The sequence below is a fragment of the Limanda limanda genome, chromosome 22, assembly GCF_963576545.1.
Source record: "Limanda limanda chromosome 22, fLimLim1.1, whole genome shotgun sequence".
Classification (NCBI taxonomy): domain Eukaryota; kingdom Metazoa; phylum Chordata; class Actinopteri; order Pleuronectiformes; family Pleuronectidae; genus Limanda; species Limanda limanda.
The window spans coordinates 220,773-243,459 of record NC_083657.1 but is presented as its reverse complement, the minus strand read 5'-3'; the positions used below and the strand labels follow the sequence as shown (position 1 = coordinate 243,459).

Here is a 22,687-nt window from a genome sequence, read left to right as displayed (position 1 = left end):
GGTTTTGTGAGGCTCCTCCCACCCCTCTCACTGCTGGATGTGTTAATAAAGTGAATCATATGAAAACATCTTGAGGTCACAAGGACCAAGCCGAGGTTGTGACCTTGATAAATGAACGAGGTCGTTTCTGGAGAAACAAGAACTAAAGGAAGTGTGAGTTTGAAACGAGGAGTTGAGTCTTGTTCAGTCGTTATAAACGTGAGCTCAACGACACAAACGTAAAAAACAAAACCACCAGCAGATATTTACAGGATCCATCAGGACGTGAAGGGAACTTTCATTTCTTTAGATTTCAAAGGTGCTGATGTGAGCAGAAGATAAATATCAGGAGATGAATCCTTGACTTGTTTCATGGAGGAAACACTAACTGTTTCATTATGGTTTATTAACTTTCAGGACTCGTTCACACCTGGTTTGTCTCAGAGCTTCAGACTCTTCAGTTCAGTCTGAACCTGAACATCAGGTGTGAACGGTTCCTCAGAGCAGGAGAGGAGTTCTGGTTCTGGATCAAACTGAACCTGGTTCTGTTCATGGTTTGGACTTTTGGACCAATCACAGGAAGTAGAGACTTTGAACCGTTCTGATGAGTGTGTGTGTGTGTGTGTTTGTGTGTGTGTGTGTGTGTCTGTGTGTGTGTGTGTGTGTGTGTGTGTGTGTGTGTGTGTGTGTCTGTGTGTGTGTGTGTGTGTGTGTAGGTGTTGTGTAAACTAAACAACAAACAGCCGTAGATTAGTGAACTGTGGAGCTGGTGGAATGAAGAGCGGGGGGGGGGGGCAGCCTGACTCCTGCAGCACAAACTGATCAAAAGGAACCAACACATGAAGCCTGGTTCACGTGGACCAGGAGGAGAATAAGAATCCAAGTCCAGATGCTGAACTTTGAAGCGGATCAGCTTCAGAACATGAGACCACTTGCTCCTGAAGCTTTACTCCTCCAGACTCTCTGAGCTGACTTCCTCCACACTCGTCTTCCTGGTAACAGGTGACGAGTCGGGTCATGTGATCATTTCCTCTGGTTTTAAGAGCAGCTCTCAGTCACACGGAGTCAGTGTTTGTCAAGTGAGCAGAGGAACATGGCTTCATTCTTCCTCAGCTTCTCCCTCTTCTTCATCACTGTCTGCGCAGCAGGTGAGAACAAAATACTGATTCAATCAATTCACTGATCAACGCAAGGATCATTCTCTGACTCTGTTTGTTGTCTGTTCTTCAGATGGATTTCTGAATTATGTGGTATATAATTGTGAGTTTAACTCCACTGAGCTGAACGACATTGAGTACATCGAGTCGTACTATTACAACAAACTGGAGTTCATCACGTTCAGGAGCAGCGTGGGGAAGTTTGTTGGATACACTGCGTTTGGAGAGAAGAACGCTGAGAACTGGAACAAGGGTCCAGAGGTGATCCAGACGAGAGCTCAGAAGACGTCTTACTGCTTAGGCAACGATAGAATCTTCACTGAAAGAGCTCTGACGAAGTCAGGTGAGTGTTTTTGTGTGTGTGTGTGTGTGTGTGTGTGTGTCGGTGAGTGTGTGTGTTAGTCAGTTCAAGTGTCTGTGTGTGTCTGTGTGTGTGTGTGTCAGTGAGTGTGTGTGTGTGTGTCTGTCTGTGTGTCAGTGTGTGTGTGTGTGTGTGTGGGTTCTTCATGTTCCAGCTCAGATTCATAAAGAAGAACTGGCGAGACAAAGTTTTTTTTAAAAGTTTCAAATGAGACTCGACGGTTACGATTCAAAAATCTGGAAACATAGACAATAAATATGATTTAATATTAAATCACCTGGAAACAAATAATAAATATCGAAGGAGGTAGACTCAGCTCTGTGTCTCCACCTGCTGGTCACACACTGTAACTACAGCCACTGACTGAAGCTTCTCTTTGTTCTTTCAAAAAATAAAATAAAAGATGAATCAATTCTTTCCTGTTTTCAGTTGAATAATCAAACCACAGATTCTCAGAACCAGTTCACACCTGACGTGACCAACATCTGTCTTCCAGTCGAACCCTCCGTCACACTTCACTCTGTGGCGCCACCTGCTGGCAAACATCCGTCCATGCTGGTCTGCAGCGTCTACGACTTCTACCCCAAACTGATCAGAGTGAGCTGGCAGAGAGACGGACAGGAAGTCACCCATGATGTCACTTCCACTGATGAGCTGGCAGACGGGGATTGGTTCTACCAGGTCCACTCCCACCTGGAGTACACGCCCAGGTGAGTCCAGGCTCCGGTCCAGTTGAGTCCAGGTGAGTCCAGGTGAGTCCAGTTGGGTCCAGTTGAATTCAAATGGGTCCAGTTGGGTCCAGTTGGGTCCAGTTGGGTCCAGTTGAGTTCAAACGGGTCCAGTTGAGTCCAGTTGGGTCCAGTTGAGTCCAGTTTGGTCCAGTTGGGTCCAGTTGAGTCCAGTTGAGTCCAGTTGGGTCCAGTTTGGTCCAGTTGGGTCCAGTTGAGTCCAGTTGGGTCCAGTTGAGTCCAGTTTGGTCCAGTTGGGTCCAGTTGGGTCCAGTTGAGTCCAGTTTGGTCCAGTTGGGTCCAGTTGGGTCCAGTTGAGTCCAGTTGAGTCCAGTTGGGTCCAGTTGGGTCCAGTTGAGTCCATTTGGGTCCAGTTGGGTCCAGTTGGGTCCAGTTGAGTCCAGTTGGGTCCAGTTGAGTCCAGTTGGGTCCAGTTGAGTCCAGTTTGGTCCAGTTGGGTCCAGTTGGGTCCAGTTGAGTCCAGTTTGGTCCAGTTGGGTCCAGTTGGGTCCAGTTGAGTCCAGTTGAGTCCAGTTGGGTCCAGTTGGGTCCAGTTGAGTCCAGTTGAGTCCAGTTGGGTCCAGTTGAGTCCAGTTGGGTCCAGTTGGGTCCAGTTGGGTCCAGTTGAGTCCAGTTGAGTCCAGTTGGGTCCAGTTGGGTCAAGTTGGGTCCAGTTGAGTCCAGTTGGGTCCAGTTGGGTCCAGTTGAGTCCAGTGGGGTCCAGTTGGTTTCAAATGGTTCCAGTTGAGTCCAGTTGGGTCCAGTTGGGTCCAGTTGAGTCCAGTTGAGTCCAGTTGGGTCCAGTTGAGTCCAGTTGGGTCCAGTTGAGTCCAGTGGGGTCCAGTTGGTTTCAAATGGTTCCAGTTGAGTCCAGTTGGGTCCAGTTGGGTCCAGTTGAGTCCAGTTGAGTCCAGTTGGGTCCAGTTGAGTCCAGTTGGGTCCAGTTGGGTCCAGTTGAGTTCAAATGGGTCCGGTTGGGTCCAGTTGGGTCCAGTTGAGTCCAGTTGAGTCCAGTTGGGTCCAGTTGAGTCCAGTTGAGTCCAGTTGGGTCCAGTTGAGTCAAGTTGGGTCCAGTTGGGTCCAGTTGAGTCCAGTTGGGTCCAGTTGGGTCCAGTTGGGGTTAGAGAAACAGAAACTGATGGTTTGCTTGTGTTGAATCAGGTCTGGAGAGAAGATTTCCTGTGTGGTGGAACACGCCAGCCTGAGTAAACCTAAGATCACTGACTGGGGTAAATACCTGTCTGTGTGTTCAGCTGCTCACCTGTCTGTCTGCTCACCTGTCTGACTGCTCACTTGTCTGTCTGCTTACCTGTCTATCTGCTAACCTGTCTGTCTGCTCACCTGTCTGTCTGCTCACCTGTCTTTCTACCTTTCTGTCCTCAGATCCATCCATGCCTGAGTCAGAAAGAAACAAGATCGCCATTGGAACCTCAGGACTGATCTTGGGTCTGACCTTGTCTCTGGCTGGATTCATCTACTACAAGAGGAAGGCCCGAGGTCAGGGCCAGAAACCCACTTCCCCAAATCCAGTTTAGACCAGTTTTAATGGAGTGAATTTGTTTTGATTCTGTTCTTTTCTCTTCTCTTTAAACCAGGGCGAATCCTGGTTCCCAGTAACTGAGCTTGGTCCTGGTCCTGGTCCTGGTCCTGTTGCTGTTTTCCTGATGAAAGTAAAATTCGCTGCTGCTTCAACCTGCTTTCTGTTTTCAGCTCAGCCGACTCAGTGCTGCCACCTGCTGGACTGGCTGAACACCAGATTATCTGATGGTCAGTGCTGGTCTGATCCCGACCCAGTCCTGTTCTCCATTAGGACTGGGGTGCTTCCTCTGACAGTCCAGGACCTGGTCTGATCCAGACTCTGGTGAATCAGCTGGATCACAAACACCTGATTTGTAGCTTCACGGTGTGAAATCTATATTTTTCCATCCTCCTGTTGTCAAACTGTTTTAAATCCTCTTTGATCCAGATCTCAGGTTTCTATATTCTTACTGTTTTCTAATCACAATAAACTTTGAAACTAAGAAACACGAAGTCTTTACTCTTTATTATCTTTATAACTCGTCACTTAGCAACACTGAGAATCAGACTCCAGCTGGAAGTAGATCTTTATTAAAGACTGGACGTTAGCTTAACTTTGTGTCTTTAGCTTTGTTTATGACTGGACGTTAGCTTAGCTTTGTTAATGACTGGACGTTAGCTTAGTTTTGTGTCTTTAGCTTTGTTAATGACTGGACGTTAGCTTAGCTTTGTGTCTTTAGCTTTGTTAATGACTGGACGTTAGCTTAGCTTTGTGTGTTTAGCTTTGTTAAAGACTGGACGTTAGCTTAGCTTTGTGTGTTTAGCTTTGTTAATGACTGGACTTTAGCCCAGCTTTGGGTCTTTAGCTTTGTTAATGACTGGACTTTAGCTTAGCTTTGTGTCTTTAGCTTTGTTAATGACTGGACGTTAGCTTAGCTTTGTGTCTTTAGCTTTGTTAATGACTGGACGTTAGCTTAGCTTTGTGTCTTTAGCTTTGTTAATGACTGGACTTTAGCCCAGCTTTGGGTCTTTAGCTTTGTTAATGACTGGACTTTAGCTTAGTTTTGTGTCTTTAGCTTTGTTAATGACTTGACGTTAGCTTAGCTTTGTGTCTTTAGCTTTGTTAATGACTGGATGTTAGCTTAGCTTTGTGTCTTTAGCTTTGTCAATGACTTGACTTTAGCCCAGCTTTGGGTCTTTAGCTTTGTTAATGACTGGACTTTAGCCTAGCTTTGTGTCTTTAGCTTTGTTAATGACTTGACTTTAGCTTAGCATTGTGTCTTTAGCTTTGTTAATGACTGGACGTTAGCTTAGCATTGGGTCTTTAGCTTTGTTAATGACTTGACTTTAGCTTAGCATTGTGTCTTTAGCTTTGTTAATGACTGGACGTTAGCTTAGCATTGGGTCTTTAGCTTTGTTAATGACTGGATGTTAGCTTAGCTTTGGGTCTTTAGCTTAGTTAATGACTGGATGTTAGCTTAGCTTTGTGTCTTTAGCTTTGTCAATGACTTGACTTTAGCTTAGCATTGGGTCTTTAGCTTTGTTAATGACTTGACTTTAGCTTAGCATTGTGTCTTTAGCTTTGTTAATGACTGGACGTTAGCTTAGCATTGGGTCTTTAGCTGTGTTAATGACTTGACTTTAGCTTAGTATTGTGTCTTTAGCTTTGTTAATGACTGGATGTTAGCTTAGCTTTGTGTCTTTAGCTTTGTCAATGACTTGACTTTAGCCCAGCTTTGGGTCTTTAGCTTTGTTAATGACTGGACTTTAGCCTAGCTTTGTGTCTTTAGCTTTGTTAATGACTTGACTTTAGCTTAGCATTGTGTCTTTAGCTTTGTTAATGACTGGACGTTAGCTTAGCATTGGGTCTTTAGCTTTGTTAATGACTTGACTTTAGCTTAGCATTGTGTCTTTAGCTTTGTTAATGACTGGACGTTAGCTTAGCATTGGGTCTTTAGCTTTGTTAATGACTGGATGTTAGCTTAGCTTTGGGTCTTTAGCTTAGTTAATGACTGGATGTTAGCTTAGCTTTGTGTCTTTAGCTTTGTCAATGACTTGACTTTAGCTTAGCATTGTGTCTTTAGCTTTGTTAATGACTGGACGTTAGCTTAGCATTGGGTCTTTAGCTTTGTTAATGACTTGACTTTAGCTTAGCATTGTGTCTTTAGCTTTGTTAATGACTGGACGTTAGCTTAGCATTGGGTCTTTAGCTTTGTTAATGACTGGATGTTAGCTTAGCTTTGGGTCTTTAGCTTTGTTAATGACTGGATGTTAGCTTAGCTTTGTGTCTTTAGCTTTGTTAATGACTGGACGTTAGCTTAGCATTGGGTCTTTAGCTTTGTTAATGACTGGATGTTAGCTTAGCTTTGGGTCTTTAGCTTTGTTAATGACTGGATGTTAGCTTAGCTTTGTGTCTTTAGCTTGGTTAATGACTGGATGTTAGTTGTCATTTTGAATTTAAACTCTGATCTGAATAGAATGTTGTGTCCAAAGGTCAGTGACCTTTATTAAGTATGTAGAAGCATATACACAGAATCTGCACTGGTGGGTGGAGTCATACAACCGCATGGTTCTACCTTTTGAATCTGTGTCGTCTGGTTTGTGTCGTATTTCTCTTTCTTCCATTAAACAAAGAAACGTTTTTTCTTTAGAATTTCTTAGTCTTTTAATTTGACTGAACACAAGGACAGTTCCAGGGAGGAGAAATCATCCAATCACAAACTGGTTACGACATATGACATCATACAGCAGGACCATCTGATTGGCTGTTCACTTTTTAAAGGAAGACGATTGGTGGAAGTACAGGTGTGGGAGGGGTTTAACAGTGACAGGTGAGGAGACGAGTGTGTCACATGGTAACCTGTCGTCATGCTCATCCCCATGACAACAACAGTAAAATAAAACAAACACTGAAACAAATCAAAAGAAGAAAGTTAACTAACCAGCTAACTAATCCACTTCCTCCTTACGTTAATCACTAATTATTTATCTAATTAGTTAACGAGCCAATCCCTCGTGACAACAAAGAAAACAGAAGGTCACACCAGTAACACACGCTGCTGCCATGGCAACGAACCCAGACAGACCAGTTCCAGGAGCCTGAACCACGAAGCAGGATTTGTGGTCATCAGGGTTCTTCAGGTTCAATCAGGAGTTTTAGTCCCAAAGAGCTGGATCATCTGTTATCAGAGTAAATCACCATGGTAACGTATGGTGACCAGCTAGCCAGGGTCTTCAGAGACCCACCAGATCCTCTGAGCTCAAGAAACTCCATCTACAATTTTCACCTAAATAACAAAGTCTTTTCGTTAGTTTCTACTGGTTTTCTACTTGTGCTCATTTAGTATGTGACTTGTTTTTAATCCTTACGTTCATGTGTTTACTGATATCGATATACAGTAGAAATGAAATCAGTGTTGTACCTGTTGTATTGTAAAGATATGAAGATCAGTTGATTTCCTGCAGTTCAGCTTGAAGCCACCAGGGTTTCACCTGAAAGACTCAAACTCTCAGACACACAATGAGAACTCATGTAAACGACATGTGATGGAAACAGATGAGATTAGATTCAGATCTGCTCTTATTATTAATGATAGAACAGTTTTAGTAGAAGATAAACCTGATAACCAGCGTCATTTGACCACAGCCTGAGTTCAGCTGGATCACTGAACCAGATCCAGGATATGTTGAACCCGCTTCGTAGAACAGACCCTGAACTGGACTCTGGTTTACCTCCTGTTCCTGAACAGCCAATCAGAGTCAATCAAACCTGATGTTTACAAAATAGTTTTAAAATTGTGAAAAAGTTTTCATAAACAAACAAGTGATAAATAAATAAATACATAAAGATGAATAGATGAACTGAAGGTTGATCAAGAGTTTGGTTTGTGACTCGTGCAGATTGATATGATTATTGATCGTCTGTTGTTCAGTCCTCAGTGGCAGTGACATCACAGCGTGTGTGCTGATTGGTCGGTTTCAGGGCGTGGTTAAAGCTGCATATGAAGGATCACGTCACAGTAAATTACAAAACACAAAAGGTGTGTTTACACGGGATCATGTGAGTCAGTGAATGCATCACCGGGTTCTAACAGGACACATCTGGATCGATGCAGCGTTCAGGTGCGTCGTGTCTATTTGTCATTGATCCGTAGCTTGAAGGAAACTCGTCCGGCGAACTTGTCCCTCTCGCTGCCGGGGGCCAGAGTGTTGGAGTTGATTTTACACTCCACGCTGATGTCTGTGTTCAGAGAGGCGTTCAGGAACTTCACGGCCACCAGCGGCTGAGTGTAGTTCACCTGAGGCATCAAACACACTCGTCAGGACGATAGTGATGAGACGCTCGACTTCACCACATCAACCACACCGACGGGTTATAGATCTATATATATATATATATATAGATCTATAAACTAATGTGTTGCATGGAAATGTCTATAGTCATAAATACATGTACAGATAGTTCATATATATAAATATGCATGTGTGTGTTACCTGAGCTTTCTTGCCGTAGTACGGGTAGTACATGAGATTGAATGTCCCATTAGGAGGATAATACACCAGCTGTCCCATCTTATCACTGTCCTCCCTCTGAAAACACACACACACACAAACACACACACACGCACACACGCACACGCACACACACACACACACACACACACACACACACACACACACTGATTGATGTAAGCTTCCTCCACATAGAGGGGACAGTGAATGCAGGTATTTCATTGGCCAGACAGACGTTACCATGGTTACCAGGTGTTTTGGGCGTGGTTGCATCATCAAATCACAACAGATATGATGTCAAGGTCAAAACTGTTTGAACTGTGGAGCAGCTGTGTAACTTCATATTCAAGCTCTACCAGACCGGTTATAATGAAAATAATCCTGATATTTATTCATTCAAATCCCCTGGAAATCCGGAATTTTCTTTATTAATGGTTTCATGGCAACAGCTCGTCTCAGAGAACACGTCTTATAAAATACATAAAAACAAAAGTTCACACCGAGCAGCGACATATATAAGTGAAGACTGAAATGTGATAAGTGGACCTGATGGGGACCAGAGAGAAGGTCTCATGAGGATCTACGCTGCTTCAAGGTTCTACTGTTCTACTGTTCTACTGTTCTACTGTTCTAAGGTTCTACTGTTCTACTGTTCTACTGTTCTACTGTTCTCGATTCTAAGGTTCTACTGTTCTACTGTTCTACTGTTCTACTGTTCTCGATTCTAAGGTTCTACTGTTCTACTGTTCTACGGTTCTACTGTTCTAAGGTTCTACTGTTCTACTGATCTACTGTTCTACTGTTCTACTGTTCTACGGTTCTACTGTTCTAAGGTTCTACTGTTCTACTGATCTACTGTTCTACTGTTCTACGGTTCTACTGTTCTAAGGTTCTACTGTTCTACGGTTCTACTGTTCTAAGGTTCTACTGTTCTAAGGTTCTACTGTTCTACTGTTCTAAGGTTCTACTGTTCTACTGTTCTACTGTTCTAAGGTTCTACTGTTCTACTGATCTACTGTTCTACTGTTCTACTGTTCTACGGTTCTACTGTTCTAAGGTTCTACTGTTCTACGGTTCTACTGTTCTAAGGTTCTACTGTTCTAAGGTTCTACTGTTCTAAGGTTCTACTGTTCTAAGGTTCTACGGTTCTACTGTTCTAATGTTCTACTGTTCTACTGTTCTACTGATCTACTGTTCTACTGTTCTAAGGTTCTACTGTTCTACTGTTCTACTGTTCTAAGGTTCTACTGTTCTACTGATCTACTGTTCTACTGTTCTACTGTTCTACGGTTCTACTGTTCTAAGGTTCTACTGTTCTACGGTTCTACTGTTCTAAGGTTCTACTGTTCTAAGGTTCTACTGTTCTAAGGTTCTACTGTTCTAAGGTTCTACTGCTCTACTGTTCTACTGTTCTACTGTTCTAAGGTTCTACTGTTCTACTGTTCTACTGATCTACTGTTCTACTGTTCTACTGTTCTACGGTTCTACTGTTCTAAGGTTCTACTGTTCTACGGTTCTACTGTTCTAAGGTTCTACTGTTCTACTGTTCTACTGTTCTACTGTTCTACTGTTCTACTGATCTACTGTTCTAAGGTTCTACTGTTCTAAGGTTCTACTGTTCTACTGTTCTACTGTTCTACTGATCTACTGTTCTAAGGTTCTACTGTTCTACGGTTCTACTGTTCTAAGGTTCTACTGTTCTACGGTTCTACGGTTCTACTGTTCTAAGGTTCTACTGTTCCACGGTTCTACTGTTCTTACCCACTCATCTTTCCCCACTCTGTACGACTGAAGAGAGACAGCCAGTTCAGACAGGTACAGACAGACAGGTACAGACAGGTACAGACAGACAGGTACAGACAGACAGGTTCAGACAGACAGGTACAGACAGGTACAGACAGACAGGTACAGACAGACAGGTACAGACAGACAGGTTCAGACAGACAGGTACAGACCTTGGCTCCACAGGTGACATAAGGAGACTGTCCGTCCTTTCCCGGCAGCATGTTGATGACCTGGAGAGACAGACGTGCAGACAGACAGGTCAGACAGATACAGACAGACGTGCAGACAGACAGGTCAGACAGATACAGACAGACGTGCAGACAGACAGGTCAGAGGACCTTCACTAGCTTCACAACGATGCATCTTGATGCATTTCAATGTTTCACATCCACAGTTTTCTACATCACTGCACATGGCTGCTTTCATCAGTTAATATTAGTTAATAAAATCAGCCAAATATGAACTCACTTTTTATTTAGAAACCGTTTAAAAAGTATAAGACTGTTACTGTTATTACAATTGTGCTGTAATTTACAAAATACGGTTTTGTATTGGAAATGTTTATGTTCCTGGATAAACAGGAAGTCGCTTCTTCTGCTACAATGAAGTTAAAACACAGTGTGTGTGTTTGTGTGTGTGTTTGTCTCTGACCCCTTGACACACAAACTGATAATCACATTTTCATCATCCAGTCCTATATTCTAAAATAGATATTAATCGAAGTCGGATCATGACTCCGGATCGTTCCGTCCCTTTAACCCTGATGTCCTGACTGTGTGTTACACCTGATGTTCGTGTTAGAGGAGTGAAGCAGGGAAAGTGTGTTTACACATTTGTCTGATAAACTCTAGAGAATCAAACAAACACAAAGTAACGTCAGTCCTGTACGTGTCCTGATAACTTGTGATCAGTGTAAAGTGAGCACAGGTCAGAGGAGGAATCAGAATCAGACTCTGACACCGACCGGACCTTTAATGTGCGTCTGACCTGAAGTGGCGGTGTTATGACATCACTAAAACAATGAACGTAGCAGAAACATGAATGGATTATTATTATGTTCCGTCTCTGCATCGAAATGCATCTGAGAATCGAGACGTTTCCAAACCTCTAGCAGTGAGACAGTTGGTATTGAGTGTCCTGCAGTTAAGGTCAGAGGTCAGAGGTCGACGTACCCGATTCAGTTTGATGAGGATGCAGGGCTGACCTCTGCTGTAACCATAGAAACGATCTGAAACCCCAGAGCAGTCGTCCAACATCGTCCGATTAAACTGACAGGAACGCTTTGGATTGTTCCTAACCTGTGGAGAGAGAGACAGGTGAGCAGAGAGAGAGAGACAGGTAGTCAAACAGGAAGAGAGTGAGACAGGTTTACCTCTCCACTGTCCTCTTGAATGAAGTATTGATCTGGAGGACAGTAATCATTGGTCTGAACCTGGTAGCTGTCGTTGTACGCTGCAGACAGGTGGAGAGACAGACAACTGATCATAACAGTGGAACTAGACTTCATTTAGTTACATAAACAAGAAATTAAGATAAATATAAATAATAATATGAATTTAACGATGTCTTACGAGACAGGAAGGTGTTGAGGTTGTGGACGAAGCCGCCCCAGCTCTCAGTCTCTGACACAGAGAACGTGATCTCCAGCTGATCGCCCTTCGGACGAATCATCATCCCTGAAACAGGTTGACATCACAAGTAGTAACCAATCACAGCCTGGCGCTCGTTAACCAATCACAGCCTGGAGTTCGTTAACCAATTGCAGCCTGGTGCTCGTTAACCAATTGCAGCCTGGTGCTCGTTAACCAATCACAGCCTGGCGCTCGTTAACCAATCACAGCCTGGCGCTAGTTAACCAATCACAGCCTGGCGCTCGTTAACCAATCACAACCTGGCGCTCGTTAACCAATCACAGCCTGGAGGGATGATGGAGGGATGATGGAGGGATGGAGGGATGATGGAGGGATGATGGAGGGATGGAGGGATGATTTATAGGACTTCCCAAACTGGGACAGAGTAGTAATATAGTAATTGTAACATAAAGTAATAGTACTATAAAGTGATAGTAATGTAAAGTAATAGTACTATAAGGTATTGGTGATATAAAGTAACTTCCAGCAGTCAGGTGATGTGCCGTGGGTTCGATTCCCTCACCTGGAGTGACCAGGCGGTCCTGCCACGTGGGCTTGTAGTCGTCCAGCGTGAGCAGCATCACGTACATGGTGAGAACAAACATCCCGGCCAGAAACAGGTAGAAGACCAGGTAGAAGAGCAGGATCAGACCTGGGGGGGGGGGGGAGAGGGGGGAGACAAACTGTTTTATTTCACAATAATATATCTGACATCCCCCCCCCCTTTAGATGCCATCATAATAATCCTCTTGTGTTTAGCCCCGCCTCCTTCTGATGACCTACATGCAGTCTGAATAGAGAGGGGGGGGGGGCCAGATGGGGGGGGGGGTGGGGTGTAATCTCCGTCAAGTCTTCTTCTTTGTTCTGTTTATTGACAGGCGGTAACCAACATCTCTGATTGGCTGTCAGGTCTATGAGATCATCTGCAGGTTACCATAGCAACCAGACATCAAGGTTCTCTCCTCAGGACCTGTGACCTCAGAGATCCCCCCCCCCAGGGGCCAGGACTGTCTCTGTGTGAACACGTGGTCCAACGGCACCCACTGCTGGTTCCGGGGGTTCGATGCTGTTGTTGTTGTTGGTTCGATGCTGTTGTTGTTGGTTTGATGCTGTTGTTGTTGGTCAGATGCTGTTGTTGTTGGTTTGATGCTGTTGTTGTTGGTCAGATGTTGTTGTTGTTGGTCAGATGCTGTTGTTGTTGGTTTGATGCTGTTGTTGTTGTTGGTTTGATGCTGTTGTTTTCATTGGTCATACGTGATGAGGCCTCACACTGAACCTGTTAAACTTCCTCCTGCAGAGTTAATGTGATCAGACGTGTCCGCTGGTGCAGATGAAACCAGATTAACAGAAACCTGATCCTGGTTCGGAGGCTCAGGGTCCCCATCATATCAAACACACTTTCTTTCATCACACATTAATCTGCGTCGTTGTCTGGTCGAAACGTTCCGGACGTTCGATTCCCGTACGTTGCCATCAAGGCAAAACTCAGGGAAGCATATCACCTGGACCACTGTCCGTCCCTCCTGTCTGTACAGGGGACATGTGATGTGGGACATGTGACCGATGACATGTTACATGTGTTGACATTCAGTGATTGACTCAAATTGTTGGGGCAGAACTGCAGTATTGTTGCCATGGATACAGCAGTGATTAAAGCTGACCAATCAGAGCAGACGCAGTGTATGTGACACAGCAGGTTAACGTGTTCATGTAGAATCCAGATTAAAAGCAAATGTACACATGTGAAATGAAACAACTGTCCTCAGAGGACCATTAAGACCTGTGTGTGTGTGCGTGTGTGCGAGTGTGTGTCTGAGTATGTGTGTGAGTGTGTGAGAGTGTGTGTGTGGACAGATTATATTCCAATCAACCTAGTCCGTCTGTTTAATCCAGATTAACATAAAACTCTGTTCAGTTTAGAGTGTATGTGTGTGTGTGTGTGTGTGTGTGTGTGTGTGTGTGTGTCCTTCAGTCTGCTTAAAGGCCAAACATCCCCTGCCCTGGTGCATGATGGGAGACATTTTGACATCATCACAGGGTAGTTATATAAAGACTGAGCAACACGTGTATTTTTCGTACGGTTGAACGAGGTCTTTTTTTACAGTCGTGTATGTTTGACTATTTATTCTGTGACCAAATAAACTTTCGTTATTCATACATCAGAAATCAGACATGTCTCAAAAAGATGCAGCAGAACGAGTCCATTTCTTTGTTCCATCCAGACGTGATTATTGTAATTCCTTATTATCCGGCTCCAGCAGGAAGTTGTTAGAGACTCTGCAGTTTGTCCTAAATGTGTCCTGAAGACAACCAGGGACAGACACCACATGTCTCCTGTGGTAGCTTCACTACACTGACTTCTGGTTTAAAATCCTCCTCCTCACCTTCAACGTCCTTAATAATATAGAGCCATTAAACCTCAAAGAGCTGTTAGTACCTTATCACCACTAGAACCCTGAGCTCCCAGAATTCAGGCTGTCGTCCCTAAAGTCTCTAGAGGAGGAGGAGGAGGAGGAGGAGGAGGAGGAGGAGGAGGAGGAGGAGGAGGAGGAGGAGGAGGAGGAGGAGCCAGAGCTTCAGCATCAAGCTCCTCTCCTGTGGAATCATCTCAGCTTCAGTTGTGGAGACAGACTCTCTCTGTACGCTGAGGATTCAAACCTTCCTTTATGATAAAGCTTATAGTTAGAGCCGGTCCAGGTTCGTCTTAGACCTGATCTCAGTTCTGCTGCTGTAGGTCTAGAAGGTCAGGGTCACGTGACACATGGAGCTTCTCTTCCCAGCTTCTCCTTCGTCTTCTCCATCATTATTTCATCAAAGATATTAATATCTCATCACTACATGTTTCTGACTGGACTTTTTCCCCGGAGTCCCTTTGCCTCATCGTCCACATCCTGGATTATGATGGTGGATCGAAAATCAGAGATCATTATAACAATGGTGGATCCAGTATCGTGTTGGCAGCTGATGGTGGATCCTGATGGCGGCAGTGGACAGTGACTGTGGACGATAGTGGATCCTGATGGTGGATTATGATCACAACAAGACTGCTTGATATATAATATTTCTCCTCAGAGACTCGACCTTTACTGACAATAATCCATCAGTTCATTGACCTTCAGTTATTGTACAAACTGTTTATTCTAATCAAAGCTGTAAGACTCTGATCTCTCTGATGTCCTCTGTTCCATGGGACACCTGTTGGACTCGTGTCCATCCTGGAGACGGGTCCTCACATGTGTCTCCTGGAGACGGGTCCTCACACGTGTCTCCTGGAGACGGGTCCTCACATGTGTCTCTGAGGTTTCTACCTTCTTCACCTGTTACAGGTTTCAGTAGTTTGACTCTTGTTGAAGAACAGAGGACGTCTCACCTTGTTGAAGACTATGAGACAAACTGTGGTTTGTGATTATGAGACTTTACAAATAAAATTTGATTGATTTATACATGTCAAATTAAAAAAAGTTGTGTTCACTGACACTGCAGACGAATTAGTGTTGACATCAGCATATTAATGTTTTATCATTGTCAATGTATGAATATGTTTTTATGTTCAAATCATCTTCATCATCATCATCATCCTCATCATCACTGTGCTACAATGATAAAGCGGAGTTCCTCTTTAAAGATCTGATTATGATGGTGGAGATATGCAGTACTGCAGCAAAAACACACACACGCACACACACACGCGCACACGCACACACACTCGTCCAGTCTCCTTTAAGAGAGAGAGACATAGAGATTATAAATAAAGAGAGAGAGAGAGTGACCTTCAGACAGGACATGGCTGACAGAGGACGAGCGAGCATCACTGAGCGAGAGTTCATATGTTTTATATAAAGTTTAATATGATTCTGTTTGTTTCTATAACTTCTCACATAGATCGATGAAGGTTGTGTTGATTACAAATAATCATATTTATGATTATTCTTCATAATAAAATGATTATCGAAGTTGTGTTGATGTAATTCAACTTGAACGTAACATTCATATGAATTCAAAGATTATTCGGTTATAGAGAAAAGCTACTGAATCAAACTGATGGAACTATATAAATGTACAGTATCTTTCTACTTGTATATAATGTCGTTTAATATGAATCATATATATATATATAAATCAATTAGTTTCATGTATTTTCATTGCAGATGTAAAATGTCGTCACTGTTCAAACATTATTTATATTACTGATCGACCTGCTCATGATCATCAACTCCGACGTGACGTCATCAAACGTATAAATCTCTACAGAGACGTCACAATTTAATATTATTATTAAGTTATAATTTCTCATTCAGTGTCTTTGACCAACAAATGGTCCGATTGATTCTCTACTGATTAATCACTGCAGCTCTAGAGTTATATATTTATATATATTATATATATTTATTTATATATGTGTATTAATACATGTCTTTAGTGTTATTATATCTTTGCACATGTGTATTAATTCGATGAATTATTTGTATTATATAAATATAAAATATTATATGTGTGTGTTAGAGTCGGAGATAAAACGACAGTAGCTGAGAGAGAGAGAGAGAGAGAGAGAGAGAGAGAGAGAGAGAGAGAGAGAGAGAGAGAAACAGAGACAGAGGGGGGGGGGTAGAGAGAGAGAGAGATAGTGAGGGGGGGGGGGGGACTCACCCCAGCTCGTGGCGGTTCGACCCAGCAGCTCGTGGGTTCGCGGGTTCCAGAAGAATTCCCGCCAGTCGCTCGAGCCTTTGCGGTCTTCCTCCTTGGTTCCGGACATGATGCTGAAGATGAGGGTAGAGATGAGGATGAAGATGAGGGTAAAGATGAGGATGAAGATGAAGACGAAGATGAAGATGAGGATGAGGATGAAGGTAGAGATGAGGATGAGGATGAAGATCTCAAACGGAACCAGATGTCTCCGCAGTAACAGCACGAGCTTCCCGCCGCAGCTGCAGCTTGAACATTAAATTAAAACTGATCCGTTAGAGAAATGATCCGCTGGATGGATGTGATGAGAGAGAGAGAGAGAGAGAGAGAGAGAGAGAGACAGAGAGAGGTAGAGAGACAGAGAGAGAGAGAGAGACAGAGGACGGTGTCACTGCGTAACCCTCCCCCTCCTACAATATGACTGACGTCACATCTCAACCCACCAATGATAGAGCAGCTTCGTCAGTACAGACTCCACCCCCTGTACTTTGTGTGTTCTACATAAAGAAGATGGAGGGGGGGGGGGGGGGTTATGCTGTTCAGACTGTGAAACATCATAATAATATCATCCACAGATCAGTGATGTCATCGATGGATCAGAACATCGGATGCGTTTATGGCGGAGGAATCAAAAGTTGTTTATGGTTCAATTTATCAAGTTGTTGTTCATCAGTCACCATGGTAACTGTGAGGTGTTCTCCATGACCTCAGTTTATAAACTTCAGACGTCATGGACAACACGTTACCATGGTGACTGATGAACATATGATGAATGTAACAAAGTACAAAGACTGAACCAGGACGTCATCAGATTTCTGCTCTTCTCTCGCCACCAGGTGATTAATACACGACCTCATCACCTGACAGCCATCTCCATCACTCTATTCATACACATATGATAGAAACTATCAATTATTTTAGTTTAACTTTGTGTTGTGAACTAATGAATCTCTGCCACCTACTGAAAACACAAACTACCAAACCTGAAGAAGGAACAGGAAGCAGAGAAGAAGAAAACACAGAAAGAGCAGCAGGTGACGTTTTTTACTGTGAAGATAACAACTGAGGTTTGGTCAAATACACAACAAAGGGCAAAGATATAAAAGTTAGTTTTTAAACCACATCAAAGCAACAACACGTCTTCCACCGACGAGCTGTAACCATCAGCTGGACCAGTGAGAAGCTCTCAGGTTCGTTCTCCATCGTGTTTACAAACCACTTCAGATGTTCATCACTGAGGAGACAGGTCCTGGTTCTGCCGGGTCACAGCTGTTCAGCAGCAGAGATCATAGATGTTCAACATTTCACTGTGAACGTTTCCGACTGACAAACTCGCTTCTGACACCAGAGTCTGAAAAATTCTGCTTTTACAAAGAACTAGAATCATCGTCCTTTGATTGTTTGTCTCCAACGTTCAGTCTACAAACGTTTGATTTTCCTTGAGGTCACTGTGACCTTTGACCATTGACCTCCAATCATTTCATCTGTGAGTCCAAGTGACACATGGTCAAGTTGTGAAGAAATTCTTTAAAGGCATAAAAAGTTCTACATCAAGAGTTCTAGGATTACAAAGGTCTACGTTAAGATTTCTGCGATGAAGCAGATACGGAGTTTCTAAGAAGTTTGCGTGTGGTGACTGTTGAACCTCAGGATCGAACATGAACAGAAAGTTACAGGAACCTCTGATGGAAAAGGTTGATTTTATTTTCAGGGCCTGGAAGTCTTCAAGACTTTTTGTCATTATAGGGAAACATAATACATTGTTATCTGATACCGTCAATTGTGTTCAGGGCCCTTGTGGGCGTGTCTGTCAGAAGTGGACATGTCCAGAGTGTGGATTGGACAGAGGTCCTCCTGTGGGGGCATCTGGGAGAAGGTTCCTGGCCAGCTGCCTGTTGATTGGGTAGTTCTGGCCCAGAGTCTCATCAGTCCACTCTGTTCTGGGCAGCAGCTGGTCCATGTGAAGCCCTGGGGCCCGGTGTGGAAGTGGATATGGACTGATGATGGGGTCCCGCTCCACTAGTGAGAGTCCTGAGGCCCGATGAAGTCCATCAGGTCCAAATGGAGTGCCCGTCAGAAGAGAGGACGCGTCCCGGTCCAGTGTGGACTGCAGTACCTGGGTCTGCTGGTCCATTTGGTACAGCTGCTTCTTGTGGACCTGAATGTGGTCGGGGTGGTCCAATCGAGAATGGCATAGTTGCTTTTTATGAAGTTGAAGGTGGTCCTGGTGGTCCATCTGGGTGTGGTAATGCTGTTTCTTGTGATTCTGGATGCTTTCCTGGTCCTGGTGGTCCATCTGAACTTGGAACTGCTGTTTTTTCTGGGTGTGGTCCTGGTTCTGTTGGTCCAACTGGAGATGGAACTGCTGTTTCTTCTGATTCTGAACATTGTCCTGGTCCTGGTGGTCTATCTGGGCATGGTACTGCTGTTTCTTCTGGTTCTGGGTGTGGTCCTTTCCATCTTGGTCCATTTGGGACTGGAAGTGCTGGTGCTGCTTCTTCTGAGTTTGTGTTTGGTCATGTTCTTGATTCTGCTGTTCCTGGGGGTCTTGAAGGTCCATCTGGGCGTGGAACTGCTGCTTCTTTTGACTCTGGATTTGGTTGTGGACTTGGTTCTTTATGTCTTTCCAATGTCGACCTCTGAGGACAGGCTCAAGGTCCAGACAGCGCTGACAGACCTCCTTCCCGGGTACGGTCTGCACCAGAACGTGGACTCCCAACTGTCTCCAGACCGCCTCCTTCTCCGCAGATGACCACGGGCGACGTCGGACCTTTCTCGGAGCCACAGGAACTGAAACACACATGAAAAGGTGATAAGACTGCAGATCTCTTAAAAACCAGAATGAGCTCCTGAACGCATGTTAGTGATGGATTTATGAATCCACGTGGACCTACCTGTGAGGGGGGTCTGCAGTCTGGACTCTGGTGGAACCATGGGATCAGGTCTGTTGCTGCTCTTTGATGGAACTACAAAAAGGTAAGAGACAGACAGGAAGGAGGTCAAATAGAATCGTCTACGGGACATTCTGTGCAGGGAAGACTGAATAATAAAGGGATAAAAAGAATAGTTAAAATTAGGTTTACATATTTCACTTACTGAGTAACATCCACATTAAAAGTCATCTTGATCATCTGAGCTAATGTTAGCTTCAGGCAGAAATACATATTTTCATTAGTTTTTCACTCACCTTCTATCTTTGTGATGCATTTACAAAGAAACATCATAAAGCTTAGAAGGAAAGACAGCTAGCATCATGTTCATAGTATTGTTTACTCTGAACACAACCTGCAGTATATTAATATTAATCATGAAGTCTGACAAACATTAGTCATACTTCATGTAAATGTCACATGACCTTCAGATTGAACCTCATCTTACCAGTTTATCATATTTGAAACCCTGCACCAATCAGGACTCACCCACAGGACTTGGTTCAGACTCTTGACTCGACTTCTTCTCATTCTGTGATTGGACCAGTTTTTTCTTCAGCTTGGTTCCTCCTTCAGGAGCCGCTGGAGAAAAGAAAAAGTAAAACATGATCTGTTCTGAACTTCCTCCTCATCCTGACGAGCTGTCGAGAAGCACAAACTGACCCTGGCTGCACCGCCTCAGAGACCAGAGTAATAAGAATGATCTGGTCAGGATCCCATTCAGCTGAGTTCTGTGTAACCATGCGTCCCGAGGTCTGAGGCCTTGTTACCTGCGTCAGGGTCAGAGTTCAGCAGCCCCAGGTTGTCCCACTCTCTTCCCAGGATGTGGTAGAAGTCGGTGGTTTTGGCTGCAGCCTCCCAGTCTCCGTCCTGCAGACTCTCTCCGATGGCAATCTCGCAAACTGTTTTCAGTGTGGTCTTCACTGCCAGCGGAGGGCGGCTCCAACGGTAGCCGGACGCCTTTCTGGCAGCAGCCAGCGCCAGGCTGAGGCGGCCTGGAGCCAGAACGTCCAGCAGGGCGTGAACACCAGAGTCCAGGGATTTAGCTGCAAGTAGGAACCTCCCAAGTTCACGCAGCTTCTGACTGACATAATCGTACCTCTTCTGGCCGCCATCTTGGTTCCCCATCAACTTGTTTCCATATTTACAGATCAACCAATCAGATTTGACCTGGACAGAGTGAAGAAACGTAGGATTAACACAGAGATGGATAAAGGAAAGACAGGTAGAGACAGAGGACAACAGGTGTGCAGACCTGATGTGAGATGTGGTCCTGGTTCATGCGATGCAGGACTTCGCTGCAACTCTCCGATGCTCCGCCAGAAATTGGAAGGAGGCGGGACGCTGCGGCTTGGACCCTAATTCGCTTCCTTGGCCGATCCAACCCGGGGTCAGAGGTCGCATTCTGATCCCCACTGGGTGCAGCAGGATCGGGCTGCTTGGACCCGGGTTCACAGGTCTGGTCTGCTGCAGCTGTGTCCCCTTGGGGGTCAGACAGTGTGTCCTCCGTCGACCTGGAAGTCCTGTTGTCTCCTCGATCACAGACAGACTTTCCTGTGTAGTCGGATGTCGTGTCCGACGTGGTCTCTGTGGTGGAGGCGGAGTCTTTGGAGGGGTTGGACGACAGCTTCTTACGACAGGAAGCCTGATGCTTCCAGAGGTCAGAGCGAAGGAAGAAGCCGAGGCAGAGCGGACACGGGAGGTAGTTCCTGGCATCGACCTCCTCCGATGGCTGACGACACGGGATGATCTCCCCACTGCCCTGTCTGATCACCTGAGGAGCAGAGAGACGGGTACACAGACAGGTAAACACACAGACAGGTAAACACACAGACAGGTACACAGACAGACAGGTAAACAGAGAGACAGGTACACAGACAGACAGGTAAACAGACAGACAGGTAAACACACAGACAGGTACACAGATAGACCCGTAAACAGACAGACAGGTAAACACACAGACAGGTACACACACAGACAGGTAAACAGACAGACAGGTAAACACACAGACAGACAGGTAAACAGACAGACAGGTATGCAGACAGACAGGTAAACACACAGACAGGTAAACACACAGACAGACAGGTAAACAGACAGACAGGTATGCAGACAGACAGGTAAACACACAGACAGGTAAACACACAGACAGACAGGTACACACACAGACAGGTAAACACACAGACAGGTACGCAGACAGACAGGTAAACACACAGACAGGTACACAGAAAGCTGGTTGTCGACAGGTGAACAGACCTCGATGTTGTGCAGGTAGTTTCCTCTGCAGCGGAGGTGGTCCAGCAGCAGGTGGCGTTGTTTGGAGCCCGTGGGCAGCGTGCTGGCGGCCGTCACCTCCGGCTCGTCCGTGTGCTTTCGCAGCAGGTGACGTGCGATCTTCACCTGCGGACGCCGACAGAACACACAATATTGTCGCTTCCCGCCACTCCACATTCTCTTCACCGTCACGCCCTCCTTCTTCTCCTCCTGACCTCGCCGCTTCTCCTTCTGACCACGCCTCTTCTCACCTGGGCCCCGCCTCTTGTCCGCGGGGCCCCACTTCTTCCCTTTCTGGCTCCGCCTCCCTAATGATACACCGGCTCGGCGGCGGCGGCGGCTAGCGGGTTTCTTCAGCTCTTCCTCCAGAGGGGGGGTCTGCTCACACACGTGGTCCTCCGTGTGGTTGGCCATGGCAACGTCAGCCTTGACCTCCGTGATGACAGCGGTCTCCACGGCAACGGCAGACCTGATGATGACACAAACAGCGTCTGATGAAAAACACTTGAGTCACAGAGTTAAACCAAACACAATCCAACCACTTTAGTTTATCCAGTTTGGTACACAACAATGAACACACACACATTTACACAGTAACACACAAACAAACTGACACACACATTTAAACAGTGACAAACACACACACACACACTGATACTAACACACACATTTACACAGTAACACACACGCACACGGACACACACCAGCTGCTGGATGAGGTAACAACGGACACACTGTGCGGAGGTCAGACAGCGGACGGAACATAGTCGGACCAGGGTGTGTCCGATAATGGAAACCGATCCACTGTTAGCCAACATGCTAACAGCTGACGGGAGATGGGCTAACCACAACACCGGCGCTGTTAGCATTTGTTAGCATGTGAGGAGCTAACGTGTAACTGCTTTTCACGTGAAACGAAGAGAAAAAACTCACATGTGCAACCGTGTAAACAGCGTCTTCTTCTTCTTCTTCTGTTGCTGCTTCTCCTCCTCACCCCCCCACCTCTTCTTCTTCCTTTGTTTTCTTTCGGCGGTTGGCAAACAACGATTTGGTGTTCTACCGCCACCAGCTGGTGTGGAGTGTGGATCAGCTGTCTTAAAATATATATTCTTTTGAGTCAAAATAAAATGTT

At 45.0% G+C, this 22,687-nt stretch overlaps 3 protein-coding genes across 3 annotated transcripts; 1 reads left to right on the top strand and 2 right to left on the bottom strand.

The window, feature by feature from the left end:
- The first annotated feature begins 807 nt into the window (after positions 1-807).
- On the top strand, positions 808-4,256 carry LOC133028757 (H-2 class II histocompatibility antigen, E-S beta chain-like). The gene is made up of 6 exons (XM_061095783.1): positions 808-1,127; positions 1,210-1,479; positions 1,994-2,207; positions 3,387-3,454; positions 3,609-3,722; positions 3,821-4,256. The coding sequence occupies exons 1-6, from the start codon at positions 1,073-1,075 to the stop codon at positions 3,844-3,846; spliced, it is 747 nt and encodes a 248-aa protein (XP_060951766.1). The 5' UTR covers positions 808-1,072; the 3' UTR covers positions 3,847-4,256.
- Positions 4,257-7,871: 3,615 nt separating this feature from the next.
- Positions 7,872-16,424, bottom strand: atp1b2a (ATPase Na+/K+ transporting subunit beta 2a). Its single transcript, XM_061066507.1, has 8 exons — positions 16,319-16,424; positions 12,195-12,323; positions 11,612-11,716; positions 11,413-11,492; positions 11,213-11,338; positions 10,211-10,270; positions 8,238-8,333; positions 7,872-8,041 (listed from the first exon to the last, which is right to left on the bottom strand). Exons 1-8 carry the CDS (start codon positions 16,422-16,424, stop codon positions 7,877-7,879), a joined length of 867 nt encoding a protein of 288 aa, XP_060922490.1. The 3' UTR covers positions 7,872-7,876.
- A 1,613-nt stretch (positions 16,425-18,037) lies between these two features.
- LOC132996178 (uncharacterized) lies at positions 18,038-22,687 on the bottom strand. The gene is made up of 7 exons (XM_061066500.1): positions 22,489-22,687; positions 21,538-22,024; positions 20,540-21,058; positions 20,055-20,454; positions 19,774-19,866; positions 19,249-19,320; positions 18,038-19,144 (listed from the first exon to the last, which is right to left on the bottom strand). Coding segments are annotated over exons 1-7 (2,553 nt in total). The 5' UTR covers positions 22,491-22,687; the 3' UTR covers positions 18,038-18,164.